Source organism: Neopelma chrysocephalum, unplaced genomic scaffold (genome assembly GCF_003984885.1).
Source record: "Neopelma chrysocephalum unplaced genomic scaffold, ASM398488v2 Primary Assembly neopelma1_24, whole genome shotgun sequence".
NCBI classification, from domain to species: Eukaryota; Metazoa; Chordata; class Aves; order Passeriformes; family Pipridae; genus Neopelma; species Neopelma chrysocephalum.
Genome location: NW_020897693.1, coordinates 33,472,514 through 33,486,702, shown reverse-complemented (window position 1 = coordinate 33,486,702; position 14,189 = coordinate 33,472,514). Strand labels below are relative to the sequence as shown.

At 54.5% G+C, this 14,189-nt stretch overlaps 1 protein-coding gene across 6 annotated transcripts; it reads right to left on the bottom strand.

Annotated features, from left to right (window-relative positions):
* Positions 1–214: 214 nt before the first annotated feature.
* On the bottom strand, positions 215–14,180 carry VRTN (vertebrae development associated). 6 transcript variants are annotated; one of them, XM_027671483.1, is made up of 3 exons: positions 14,088–14,131; positions 8,213–8,345; positions 215–2,855 (listed from the first exon to the last, which is right to left on the bottom strand). In XM_027671483.1, the coding sequence occupies exon 3, from the start codon at positions 2,852–2,854 to the stop codon at positions 827–829; it is 2,028 nt and encodes a 675-aa protein (XP_027527284.1). In that variant the 5' UTR covers position 2,855; positions 8,213–8,345; positions 14,088–14,131; the 3' UTR covers positions 215–826. The 6 variants fall into 6 exon arrangements, with proteins under 6 accessions (XP_027527284.1, XP_027527293.1, XP_027527310.1 ...); XM_027671492.1 differs by lacking the exon at positions 14,088–14,131 and adding an exon at positions 13,383–13,408; XM_027671509.1 differs by lacking the exon at positions 8,213–8,345 and having other exon boundaries at positions 14,088–14,180.
* Positions 14,181–14,189: the final 9 nt, after the last annotated feature.

Genomic DNA, 14,189 nt, shown 5'->3' with positions numbered 1-14,189 from the left:
CTCTCTGCCTTCTCCCAGGCACCAGGGAAGAGAGACCCTAGAAAAGTAAGGCAGCTGCCAGCTGAGGAAGTAAAGGTTTGTGTAAAAGGTTATTGTTACAAGACCTGAAAGGTCAGGGACAGCTTCTCCAGAGCCTTCAAAAGACACAGATTCTGAACTTAGCATTCCCAGCAGACAGACTACAGTGGGGACACAGACAAGTCCTCCTCTACCAACCTCTGCTCCTCTAGGAAAGATCAGGACAACCCAAGGCAGGTATTAAGAGCCAGAAAACCAAGTGGCATCAGCACTGACCCCAAGTGAAGCTTTTATTACCCTTAGCTGGGAAGAACCCAGAGCAAAGATGCTTGTTGCATAAAGCTGAGCACTCCCCAAGCCCCTCCTCACCCACAGCTGAGCCAGCACTACTCTGCTCACTGAGGACATGCTGGGCACCTCCACATTACTCATTCAAGCAACTGCCCGAGGCAGAGAGGCCTTCACATCCTCCATCTCAAGAGGTCCAGCAGCATCTCATGACACTGACACACTACTGCCTCCCTTGCTCACCCTCTGAGCGCAAAAAAGAGGGAGAACAACTTCCTGGCCCCTCTCCCTTTGGGGCAGCTCAGCACCTTCTTCCATTCTTCCAGTCTCTGGGAACAGGTGCTGTGAGGATGCTCGCATACCTGATTGAACCACACAGAAAAAAAAGCCAGAGACTAGGAACAAAATAACACAAAACCAGAACAAAAGTTAGAGTGAGGCCCCAGCCCGGACACCCCACCAGAGAGCCAAAGGGCACGTCAGCAGAGGAGCTGTGGCCAAGCCAGTTGGCAACCGGCACTCAGGCATCCACCAGCGTCAGCCCATCGTGCAGGGCACGCTTCCACATGTAATAGGTGGAACGGGCTGTGAGGGGGAAGCGGGCACTGAACTCCTTGTAGGTTGGGAAGTTCTTCGACTCAAAGCGCTGCTGCAGGAACAGCTTGGCCTGTGCCTTGAACTGGGCAGTGGCAATCACATCCATCACAAACATGCGGCTGTTGGCTCTGTCTGACACAGCATAGCCCGAAATGGTAGTGTTGCACGGGATGGCAGGCACTGGCTTATCTATGTGCTTGGTGGCTCCCTCCACTCGGCACTGGGGCTTGAGGCCTGGCTCCACTCTCGGAGGCACCAGGGAAGCCACACGGTTCAATGGCTGGCTGGAGCTAGTCCAGGGCAGGCGATGCTGCCCAATAGCCTGGCCACTGCCCTTCCAAAACCAGTAGGCTGTGCAGGAGAGAGATGGGTAGCGCAAGCGGTACTTGCAGAATGGCAGCTGCCATTGCTGGACCTGCTTCCTGGCCACATCTCGCAACTGCATTCTCCAGCACAGAGAAGGCTTGAGCTGCAGGAGACTCCTGGGCGCTGGCCGGTCTCCATTCCGTCTCTTCCTAACAGGCACGCTGTTTGGCTTCAACTGCAGGAATGGCTTTCCTATAGGTAGAGTTTTCTGGTTATCCAATGGTGACTGGGGGTGTTTGAAGTTGGGGTTCTCCTTGATTGCTTTTCTTCGCCAGTTGTAGTAAGTGGACCTGGAGATGCCAGGGAAGCTGCGTTTGAAGCACCTGTAAGGCACCAGAGTGTTCATAGAAATGCATTTCTCTAAGTAGGATTTGGCTCCCTGCATGAAGATTCCTGCTTGGATGGGGTCTAGGGAAGGACTCTGGGATCTTAAGCTTGCCTGTGAATTAGCCGGCTCATTCACATCAGCCTTTTTTGGGACATCCCTGTGAAGCTCCTGCAACCTGTGAGCCTCAGACAGAGCAGAAGCATCCCCACTGACCATGCTCTGCATCTCATGCTTCCAGGCATAGTATGTGGATCGGGAGATTTCTGGAAACATTTGTCGGAAGTGCTGGAGGGGGATTATATTGCCCTCCTGAAAGCAGGACTGGAGGAAGTGTTTAGCTGCAAACCTGGCAGCCGCTTTCTGCCGGTGTTCACGAGACTGGCGCTTCCAGCGGTAAAAGGTGCTTTTGGTAATGCTGTACCGGTCACGCAGGTTAGAATAGGTCAGCTGGGGATCACTGTTCAGCAGCTCAAGGGTCTTCATGGGCTGGACAGGAGGCTCTGGTGAAGGTGCTGTGGGTTCTAGTTCCTCCAGGCCAACCACAGCCACAAAGTACTGTGCTTTGAAGACCTGCTGAGAGAGCTGCTGCCCTGACCACATGATGTGGAGTGTGGAGGTTTGCGGGCCACACTTTCTGGGTCGGATGAGCCGGTTGAAATAGGGACGGATCTTCAAGTTGCTCATGGGATAGATAGAGTAGATGTTACACTGCAGTACTGAGGCAAGGGCATAGACATGCCACATGTTGGCAAAGGTGCCAGGGAAACAGGTAGCTTTGATATCAGCATCGAAGATGGCCTCCAGGATAGTCATGGGAAGGCTGGTCATCTCCGGGGTCTCTTCAGTGCAGAGGGAGTAGCGGGCAGCCTGCAGCATCACTTTGGAATCAATCATGCCATTCAAGTAGTATTGCTTGTGCAGCAGCATCTCCACGACAGTACGCACTTGCAGCTCCAGGCTGAGGCTAGGGTTGCCCCAGAGCAGCACACTGGCAGCCTCAAAGAGGCGGTTTCCCTCACCTTTGCAAACGAGAGGCAGCATGTTACTTGGGGCATCCTCAGGATAGAGGCTCCTGGCTACCCGGTCAACCTCTAGCTCATCTTGGAACTGACTCCCACAATAGCCAGGCAGGGAGAAAGATGACAGGGTCCTCTCTGCCTCCAGTGCAGCACTGGTGAGACCCTCCAGGCCAAAGCATTCAGTGGCTTCTTGTAGCTCCTGCAGCACAGACTGCACCAGCTGGTGCCGCTGTATCATCCTGAAGGATGGCAAAAAGAAAGAAGTCACCAGAGGTGAAAACAGTGTACAGTACAGACTGCCAGGGGCCTGGCCTCCAGGTCCAGCTCCTGCCCAAAGAACAGGATGGGGGAAAAGGTAGAGGAAAGGCCACTGCTCACCCCTCCACCCACACTCCGAAGGACAAAAGGAGGAAGCCTGGGTCCTCACAGGCAGACCTGGGACCGGGACATGGGCTCAGCTTGCTCTCCAGTGACCTCCTGTGGGCAGCACACATTGCACACATCCTCCACATGTCTCAAGTGAAACTAAGGAGTGACTGCATCCATTGGGCTGGGAAGCCACATCACCTCCCACCTCTGCACGCCTGGCTTTGCGCCTGGCATCACTCCTATATCCACCTCCCCCACCAGTACCTCCATCCTTTCCATTTTACCATTCCCCTACCAGCACCCAGAGAGAAGGGTTTCTCTCAAAGGGAAAACATTTGTCACCTCTGCAGGAAGGGATCTGTGACAGAACCACACTGCATGCCGATATGGAGGATCCTGGCTCAAACTGTTCAAGCTCAACAGAAGAAGCAGCAAGGAGTTTGTCCCCTCCCTCAGAGGGGAGCACTGCAGCTGCAATCATTGCATGCACTGAAAACTGCTGGAACAGAACTTGGGATGGGAGGAAGAGACAGAGCCAGCTGAAGCCACGGTTACTGCTGCCTGAGCTGACACTAGATGTCACTTGGTGCTCAGCAGACACACACTACCAGCCAAACAGAAGTCACAAAAGGAGGGCTTCTAACAGATGAGCTACAAGGCAGGAGGCAACCCGAAAGTGTAGACAGAGTGTGAGCACTGAGTGGGTAGTTCAGAGGCTGTATGGAGCCCTCCTCCCTGTCTGAGCTGGTCCCAGTCCTGTCCTCCCTCCCTCTGCATGCCAGTTCCCAGTCATGCAATACAAAGGGTCAAATCTGCCTTCTCCTCTTTGTCCAGCTTTTAGACACCTCTATGGCTCTGCCCCCACCACTCCCAAGGGCTTTCATGATGGCTGCGCATTCTTTAGCCTATGGTCCAGCTTCATCAGTGCAGCCCTCTTCAGCATCCTTTCACCGCCAGCCAGCCCAGTCTCTCCCACTTGAGCCAGTTTTCTCCAAAGGACCACAACACTCAAATAAGAATCACAGTCTCCTCCATTTTCTCCTAAGGTTTATTCCCATACTGCCCCCAACATGTAGGGCATCACTTTGCAGCCTACTCAATTCACATCCCAGCCTGAGCCCACCTTCTCACACTTCACAGGTATCATTATGCACTCACAGCTCCATGGGGAGATGGGCAACAGCAGGGCCAGGCAGGAAAAGCAGGAGCTCAGTAAAACAGATATCCTGCCTGACCTCTCCCAATTCTTAGCCCTGCTTATTATTGATGTAGCATCTACCATAGCCCATGACCATACCACAAACGAAATGAGGTACCAAAGAATCCCACGGACACATACAGGCTCTTCACCACAAGGAGCCTCTCTGCTGCTGCTTCCCCTTGCCTTTAGTCAGACCACAGTTAGTTACCATATCCAGTCACTTCCTTTGCTCCAAACTCCTCCAAGATCTCCTGCATGTCAGAGGCCAGAACCATCTTACAGCTGCTCCCACAGCTGAGGGACATCAGTTATCAGAGGCAAACACAGGAGAATGCACACAGCTGTGAAGCAGAGAAGATAAACTGTCCTAAAATCCTGGTCTGAGAAAGTATGGGGTTGTCACTTCAGGTCAGGTGTGTATTGTTATTCTCCTGGAAGTTCAGAGAAGTTCATAGAAGTTTACAAATATTTTGACTAAGCCTGTGGTAATATGTGCTTGAGGAGCTGAAGCAAAGGCATCCCTCAGGAGAGCTGTAGGGCTGACAAAGCCCAAATCCTCCTTCTCTGTCAAACCCTTTAGGGCCAGCCACCTCTCTCTGCAGCAGCCACCCCTTCCCCTTTCAGCAGCCACAGCCTGCCACTGTCCCACCAGCAGAGCCAGGAAAGGCAAGACAGGCTTTTTTTCCCCTGGAGAGGTTGAGGAGCTGACATAGGCTAGGGAGCATCAGCAACAACCCTGGTCTTTATGTCCTAGGGGCATTTCCCACACCCTTACAACTTGGGGGAGACATAGGGAGGGAGAGCTGGGGGCACAGGACTTAAGCCTTTTCTTCAGTGACAACTCCACAGCCTCAATGTCACTGTCAGCTCCTGCTGCCCAGAGCAATCCTAAGGCAAAACCCACAGCTGAAATGGTGGAGTGGGGCTTGGGTAAATCAGAAGCAGAAGTCAGACAGGTTGGGGGGCTTGGTTCATCGCCAGATCAAACCCAGGCAGCTCTCAACACAGAGGACCTGCTGCAAAGGCAACACTTCTCCCCGCACACCCCCAGGGAAGCCAGCTGAACACGACAGACAAGTGCTCACTAAACTGCCTCAGCACCAAGAGGTAACCAAGAGAGCTTTTCGAAGCAGATAAAAGAGGTTTTACCTAACCTGGCTGCTTTTGCATTGTAACAGATAAGGAAACACTTGAAGATCACGTTCCCTCACCTAAACTGATGGGCTAGTGGCATCCAGTAGTGCAAGTTCCCCCAGCTAGTCCCAAAAAACGCTCCCACCAGCAGGAATCTTGGAGACTTCAGCTCCTGCCACCCGAGCTGCCCGGCAGCATTGGAACCTCGCAGGAGCAGGGGTGTCCACGCATCCGAGCCCAGCTGGGTTAGGTGGCTCGCTTCCCAGCCCCTGCGGGCTCAGGGCACCCCAGCGGTAAAGGCTCTCATTTGACCGTACAGCAGGAGCACAGAAGCAGTAGTCTCCAGGAGCTGTCTAGGCTTGAAATATCACGGAGGGAGTTTCAGTCGGTGAGCAGCACTGGCAGCTCGGGCAGCCTGCTCAGTCTGCCAATACCCACACGTGCACCGAAGCCCATGAACATCGTTCGCCGGGAGAGGGAAAAGCCTGAGACTCACCTTCACCTAGGCCGAAGCGCTGCAGCCAAGCCCAGCTTCGGCCGCCCCTCGGGCAGGGGCACTGACCGCTGGGGTGCGGGCGGTGCCTGACAGCCGCCCCCAGCCCCGGGCACCCGTGAGCGCGCACCCGCGGTCGCTCTCGCCTCTCCCGAAGGCGGCGAAGGCGGCTCCGTGAGGCCGCCCCAGGACGGGGACAGCCCCGCACCCTGAGTGGGAGCAGGGGCGGCCGCTCCTCTCGCCGGGAGACAAAAGGACGCACAGCCCCCGAGCGAGAGAGAGGCCGCCGGTGCCCGGGCAGCTGCCGAGCAGAGACACAGGACGGGACGGGACGCCCGCCTGCCGGGAGAAGGTGCCGCCACGGCGGTACAGCCCTCAGGGCCCGGGTTAGGAAGGGACGGCGTGGAACCGCAGCCCCGACGGCGCCCGGCACAGCTCCGCACTCACCTGGCTCCACGGGTCAAGTCACGCCCCACCCGCGCCCTGGGCCGCCCCGCACCTTTAAGGGCGGCGGCAGGAAGCGGCGCGGAGTCGCGGCCGCCCCGGTGCCAGTCCCGCAGTGACCCCCGGGAGCGTGCAGCCGCGTGCGGCGCCGGGCCGGGCCGAGCCGGGCCGGGCCGCCCCTCCCAGCCGGCCCCTGCCCTCCCCTCCCCCGCCAGGAAGCGGGCCATCCCCGCCGCCCCGGCCCAGATGAAAGCGGAGCGGGCTGGGGGTCACTTCCAAAGCTAAAGTGATAATGGCCATTGTCCCGCCGCTGCCGCGCTTAAAGGGCCCGCCGCCTCAGGCCGCCCTGCCCTGCTGCGCCCCGGCGAGCCCCGGCACCCTGCGCCGCACAGCATCCTCCTTCCCCACAGCCCGTCCGGGATTGCAGCCCCACGGCGGGTGGCAGAGCCCACTGGGGCCGCGGAGTGGGGGCTGGGCGCCTGTGTGGAGCACCCCTCGTGTCCCACGGGGTCCCTTATGGGTGTCACTGCAGCCCCAGGGTTGGCACACTCTATGCGTGTGTGTGCCCACACTCCTTGCTTGTTCCTGAGGAGGCCGCAGTCCTTCCATCCTGCTAGCTAGGAGATAGTCTTTCCTTTCCCCTTCCCAAGTGATGCCCAGGCTGGTGGGACCCCCGGCCTCGTAAGGCAGAGGAAGATCAGCTCTACTGCTCTTCAAAACTTTCTCATTTGTGAGAGGCACCCAAATGACAGCAGCCTTTTCCCTGTCCTCGGTTCTGGGCAGCCTCCTGAACAGCCTTGCATCTGCCTGCCTATGCCTGGGCCCTCCATGGAGCTGCCTTCTTCCCCACTATCTCTGCCCCCCTGCCTCCCCAGCCTAATCTCGGGGCCGAGGTCCCCCTCCTTAACTCCAGCTTTCACAATGGGTTCATCCTGTCCCTCGGGCATCACGTGAGGCTGTGCAAACAGCAGGCGCATCAGGCACCTCACTCCAACATCGCTAAGCTGCCAACACCAGCTCCACCCCATGGCCTCTTCACTCCTCCAGAGCCCTAGAGCTTCCTCCAGGACCTGTCTCATCCCAAGTTACACCACCTCAAAATAGGACCCTAAGGAGCCCATCTGCTCTTGGGTGTGAAGGCAGGGCACGTTTTAACAACAGAGGTCAGAGTCTGGTCAACAGGGAAGACTTGGGCTCTTTGCTGTCTGGTCTTAGTGTGTCCCCTGTGTGTGTAGCTCTGGTTGCAGGCAGCAAGTAGTTTTCTCTCCCCACAACCCCCTCAAACCCAGTGAGGGACACAAAGTAATTCCTGATGCCAGAGACTTCCTGTGACCCTCTTGGGGAACCTCACCTTGGCACTCATTTCTGCTGCAGCATTTGGTAATGAGAGGGCATGAGGGCTCACCACATATGGGACTCTTGTGCAATTCAGGAAGAAACTAAACACAGACGTTTCAAACAGGGTAAATGTACCCAGGTCCCTCTCCTGCTGCCTTCCCTTCCACATCAGTCCAGGAGCAAGCATTGCCACACGCATCAAGGCATACCTTCACTGCTCAGAAGCACATACCCCAGAGCATTTTTTCCCACTTCTCTTGTCTCACATCTGAGCCCAGGAACGCAGGGGGACGCCAGGCAAGGAGGGTTTGACAGGAGGAATTGTCTCCCTGGAAGCTGTGAACTGGCTGCTTGACAGTCCTCCCAGCCTCAGTTAGGAGTCACCACCCCAGGTGATACTGAACTCCAGCCTTCCATGCTCACAGAGGTCCCTCTCAATGGACACAAAGAAGCTACAGAGCAAGGAAGAGAGACCTAAACCATTCCTTGGTGAGCTTTCCCCCCCCCTCAAGCAATCTTTGTATCTCTAAAGCCAGCTCCACTCTCGCTATCAACCCATCCAGTCCCAGCTCTTTCTCCTCTACCCCGCCCCTCACCCGGCAGGCTGGTGTTCATATCCACAGCTGCTGAGCTTCCTTTCTCATCCTTCATCCTTTTAACTTCTTCGATTGCAAATGCAAAGTGGTGCTCACAGGGCAGTGAGACACTGGTAAATGCCGGAGTCAGCAGGGTCAGTGATTAACATAGGAGCTGGAAAACACACAAAGAGACAGCCTGGGCAGTTCTGTTATGCAGATGACTGCACACACACGCTTCCAGCTTATAAACAAGTAGTTAACATTTTTCTGTTCCTTGGAGGAGTTCGGTGGGGGACCAGAGTGCTTCCTGCTTTGCTGCAGGATGCTTCAGCATGACGGTAGGCCATGGAGACTGGCTGCCAGAAGCTTTTCTACCTGTTGTGCTTTAATCTGCCTCCTGCAGCCCAGTCTCTCTCAGACAAGGCCCACAGAAAAGGTGCAGAGATGTTCAGCTGCAGGGGGTCTCAGGGCACCATGTTTCTAGCCTTGCTGGAAGGCAGGTTTTACTGCTCCAAGTTTGGGCCTGGAGTCTTCTCCCAGGTCAAGAGCAACCTCAGTGTTCAGCAGATAAACTTCTTGTTGACTTGAACCTCATGAGGAAGGGTGTCTCAAGGACTTGGTGCTGTGTTCTTGTATAATAAGGTAGGGCTTCCTCTGGTTCTGTCACTGGAATGTGACAATCTTGACAGTGCCACACGTGGGGTCAACATTTAAACACTCAGTTATGCACCCCATCAGGAAGGTTCCCCACTTCTGCCTCCACTGCCACCTAGGGGACCTCCAGGAGTGGAGGGAGTCAGAGCACCCTACCCACTGCAGGGCTGTCCATGGGTGGACCAGAGGAGACTATTCAGATAGGATGGGATATGACTGAAACACCTGGGGCAGCCAAATGCCATTTGGGGCAGGTCAGACTGTGGGCCAGTTGCCAAAACCACCTCTGGAATTGGAATAGGTTGACTCAAACTAATCTATGATCCACTTATGATCTATACATGGGCTAAATTGACATGTCCATCCCCTTAAAGCCCTTGCTGGTGACTTTGCTTCTATTTTTCCCATCTTTCTCCCTCCAGAGCACTGCTGTCTGAGTGATGTCATCCTTCTGAGAAGTCAGGGGAGCTGAGACTGCTGAGGGGCTGACAGAAATGAGAGCGTGAGGGTCCTAAGTGCCTGCTGTCTTGGCTGGGTTTCTCTCCTGTGCCTGGCATTGCTCCACAAGGAAAGCAATGAACAGAGCTTGCAGTCTGAATTGGCAACAGAAATAGGGTTGCTACAGCTGCAATATACCCACCAGTCTTAGGGGAAAGGAATGTCAAGTGGTTCTGGTGTGATTGTACCCAACAGGAACTGGAAAACATGGAGTGTGCACCAATTTTTGTAGTAACCTGTTCAAGGTGAATGACAGAAGTCCTGTTTCGGGGTTCATATCATCTGGTACTTCTCATTCCCAGACCTGAAACCACCTCTGAACCCACTACCTCATGCCTGTGCTGGAGCCCTTAAAGTGATGATCAGAGAGACTGACTGTTGGGCTCTGTGTAGAGGTCCTGTTAGGCACCCTTCTGTCTGTGCATGCCCTGGGCAGTGCTGGACACCAGCAGACAGTGGATTTTAGTCAGTTCTGCTCACATCACACCGAGAGGGAAAGTGACAAACTGCAGGGAGTTTTCAGCCAAGAGCAATATTGCTGGAGTGATTGAATTATAATAGGAGACGATGTGAGGAGAAATTCTATTTGGTGATGATGAAGTAAGAACTGGCAGGCAGTGACATGGAGTGCATCAACCTCAGTGAGCGAAAGCAGTTTACAGGAGTGACTTCAGCCACGTGACTGAGGACAGAGGGGCGGCACAGTGGGCAGAAGTATGTGGCCTGAACTTTAGGACAGTTTGGTGGCAAGGCCCAGCTGGGAGTTTCATCTCCCAAGGGAAGTGGGGAACTGGCCACCTTGGACAAGAGACTGACGCCCCTAAGTCTCTCCCAGATCCTGTTGCCCTCCTCTTTTGAAGTGACTAAGAGGTCAGGGTCATTCCCCTTCCTCCAGCACCCCTCAGTGCTGCCTCCTTCCCATCCTTTAAAGAACACTCAGAGCCCTCAATGCTGTTCTCTCTCTGACCTAAGATCCCTTCTTGTGGGACCAGGGAACCTCAGTGCTGTCTCCTGAGAGTTACCCAGAGTACCGTGTCCCTCTCCTAATGGTGACTGCCTCCCAGTTAATCTTCTGGTTGATGTTCAGCACTGACCAGTGTAATGCATCATGAGTGCACAGGAGAGCTAGGTCTGCCTGTCCCTTGCCCTGGGATACCAGAGCCCTGACAGTAGGTCCCATCTCTAATTCACCTCTGCTCAGCTCGGGACTGTTTTGCCTTCTGGCTTCTGTCCAGCTGGCCTCCCTCTTCCTTCCCACTCTGTAAGATTGGAGGAAAGGTTTAAAATTGGTGTTGGCACTGTGCACTTGTTTCACGATGCCCCATGAGGCTCCCTGGCACATAGGAGGAAATTAAACATGAAGCACCAAGTGCAGTACCAAAGCACCAAGCAAGGACCAGGAGTCTTGGCCACATCCTGGGGTCCTGGCCATGGGTGGGAGGGGTGGGGGAGAGCTGGGAACTGCAGGAGATTCAAAGTCAAGATCAAAGCATTTCCCTCTGAAGCCCTAACACTCTCCTTCCCTCCCACTTGCACATAAAAGCACTCTGCCCTCAGCGGGCTCTCCACTGGGGAGGGTGGGTGGAGGAGGGGTCTGCTTCCTCCCTCGTTTTTCCTGTGTTACTAATAATTCTTCTCATAGGTGAAATGATGAAAATCCTTCACCTCTCGTCCCCCATGCCTTCTTCTTACCCAGATCCAAAGGGCCTCAAGCCGTTTCAATGGCTATGAGTTCATGGCAGACCTAGGCTGCTTTGGGGTGTTACCAGCCAATGCCAGCATGGGGGAGATGCAACAAGAAAAGCCTTTGAAGTGTACAGTAGAAAGACACTGTTAGAGGCAAAGCACAAGGAAGGAGGATTGAAAAGAAAGCAGAGCAGTTTGGCCCACAGGAGGGGGAAAGGCTAATTAAGGCACAGAGTGTGGAGAAGGAAAAGGCAGAATCATTAAGATATCACAGCAGGAGCCCCTGGTGCGGCTCCATGGAGGTTTAAGCCATGCTGAGCCTGGCCTCTGCTGGTTGTCTCCCTCGGTTCCCCATTCTCACCCTTCGCTTTGGGGTGGCACAGGAGTGTGAGGGACTCTCTCAACTAATTCAGGTTGCTGGTCCAGCTGAAAATTAGTTGGTTTATTTCATACTGTAATGCAGACAGAGCTGAAACTCAGGATGGCAGCCTTCATTACCTCTCCCTTACTAATGATCTGACAGAGGGCTAAAGCTTGGAGGTGATCCCAAACTGAAGAAGCTGCAAACTCCAGTGAGAATGGGCACATATGAAGAGACTAGAAACTGGAAACATGAGCAGGAAATGGTGGATTCAGTTTTGGAAAGCCCAGGAAGGGGATAATCTTCTGGCAGTGCTTCATTATGCAACAAAGCCAGCAGCATTAAGAAAGACCTGTGAAAGAGGGAAAGCAAGCTGCAGAGTCAAGGGTGCAGTTTTGTGTTTCTGTGATCAGATAGCTGCTGCTTCCTTCAGAGAACACCCAGAGCCACTTGCCCCTCAAAGACAGTGAAAAATGGCTTTGTCAGGCTTCTCCCTACATCCCAGCTACAGGCCAACAGGTAGAGAGGAACCACAGGGAAATGGGAACACAGAGGGGGCCGCTGTGAGTCCGGGGGTGCAGGAGGATCTGGCTTTTCTCACTGGTCCAGGACAGGGCAAAAATGCATCTAACAGCAGGCAGGGGAGGATGGGGGATGGGACGTTTCACACCTAGCAAGCAGGAGCAGATGGGGCTGGATTAAAACACCACAAGGAATTCACTCACACTGCTTCAAGGAGTCCAGGACCTAGCAAGCCATGCCCAGCTCTCTCTTCCCTGGATTCATGGCACTTTAGTGACAGGTTAGCAATGCAGAGGGGTTTCTCTAGGGTCTGTAGCTAGTCAGGGAGCTGAGATATGGCCCGTCAGTGCAAACAAAACCCCTGCTCGAGTTGTGATTCCCCAGTCCTTTCCCAGGCCCTGCCCCCAGGCACACGCACTGGAATGGCCATGGTGTTTGCTGGAGGAGAAACGTGAGAAGTAGAGCTGGAGTGCTGTAAAAGATGTAAATGTTTCTGTGCTGAAAGCAGCTCTGAGTGTCTAGGGCACAGCCTCCGAGGGGGGATGGAGAGTCACCGAGAAGGCACTTCTCTTTTGTTCTTGATCTTGGCTGACTTAGGAGGGTTCCCAGGAAAAATCCTGAAGCTGATACACTAAAGGGAGCTCACTTGTGCTTTATCAGGTGGTGGTCATGGGGTGACAGGGACAGAACAAAGGGCAGGGAGGAGGAACAGGTAGGAGGAAGGGTTTGGGATAGGCAGTTCTGGCCATCTCAAATCCTCTGGCTCCCTTGGTGCTGAGAAGTCATTTCATCAGTTGGGAAGGGAAGGGGAGGAATATCCCCTTGTCATAAAGTGGACAAGAGAGCAAAGGAATCAGTTCAGTCCCAGTAAGTACTGAAAAGGTGACACACACAATTGCCAGAGCTGCAGTACTGCACCGTGAGAGGATGTGACTGCCTGGGAGCAACAGTCGCCCAGGTCTGATGCAACAGCTGAGAAAAAAACCCCAATTCTTTTAACATAAAAATTAGTCATCGCTGAGGTCAGGTTTTCAGAGGGCTGATCTCTGCCCTCTGAAGCTTAACCTTTAGGTATGACTGATAGCATTGTGAATTCCATCAGTAAAAGAGCTGTGAGAGGGAGATGAGGAGACATCCCTGCTTAGGGACAGGGCCATTTACTGAGGAAACAGATTGATGTGTCTTCTTTCATCCCTGAGTGCACATACTCTGATTTTGTGTATTGAAGTATCTGGACCACTGAGCAGGTAGAAGCAGAGCAAAGATGAAGGAGGTGAGGATGAGGGAAGAGAAAGAGAGCTGGGAGGCAGGGAACTGGGAGGAGAACAAAGCTACTTGGTGTACTGGAAGGGGTATGTGCAGAATCCCAAAAGCTCTGCAGAAAAAATGGCATGAACAAAGTGATAGGTGTGAGACACATGAGTAAGGAAGGGATGCAAGCTCACAGGATCCCTCATCCCTTATCATCAGACTTGTCCAGAAATTTACTTGCTTTGAAACATTTCACAACCCAGAATTCCGGGTTATGAAACCAGAAGTCAACCTAAATCTGGAAAAAAATAATTGTTGGTTTCTGTATGAAACTTGGGATCACTGAGAAGCCAGAGAGAGTCCATTCACTGGCACAGCCCATTGCTGCTTTCTTGAAGTCCCTCCCTACCCTCTGCCTGGGGTTTCATGCTGCCCCACTCTAGTTCATGCAGGAGAGTGGGTAGCACGCACTGCCATTCACCATCACGGTGGGAATCGCTGCCTTATCCCAAGGTCCCCACTTGAGGAATCCCCTGCAGTGGCCACCACAAGTTGTGTGTCCTTTCGAAGCAACCTGAAACTTCACTGCCGACCCCAAAATAAGCCAAACATGCAGAACCAGTACTGGTCCTTTCTTGTGTCCCCTGTGACAGGTGGACAGTACCCACTGCCCACGGGAACCGTCCCTCAGCCTCTGGGAATCCCAAAGGGAGCAGGTCACGCCTGCCCAGCTCCTTCCTCAGGGGAAGAGGGGCTAGCGCCTGTTTTCTGCGGCCCTGCTGCCTGTGGCTCGGCCCTGGAGCATGCCCGGCAGCCACGGGCCGGCTGTGTGAGCGGGCGGGTGGGGTGGAGGTGCGGGAGCGCACCCACGGCCCCGGGATCCCCCGCCGGGCCCCTTTGCCTGGGGACGCCTCGGGCCTCGCGCTCCCCGCATAAACTCACACGCCGCCGCCAGGGGGTGCTGTGCCCGTGGTGAGGGCGGTGCCCCGCCAGGGGGCGCTCCCGCCGGGTCTCGCGCGGGAGGGGCGGTGCTGGCGGGCGGGA

What these genes read in the sequence shown, in the direction of transcription:
- VRTN (XM_027671473.1), bottom strand. Translation starts at nt 5,420, where the DNA reads ATGCCACTAGCCCATCAGTTTAG. An exon ending in CCACTAGCCCATCAGTTTAG is followed by an intron (nt 2,856 to 5,397) that starts GTGAGGGAACGT and finishes GCCATCCTTCAG; the next exon opens with GATGATACAGCGGCACCAGC.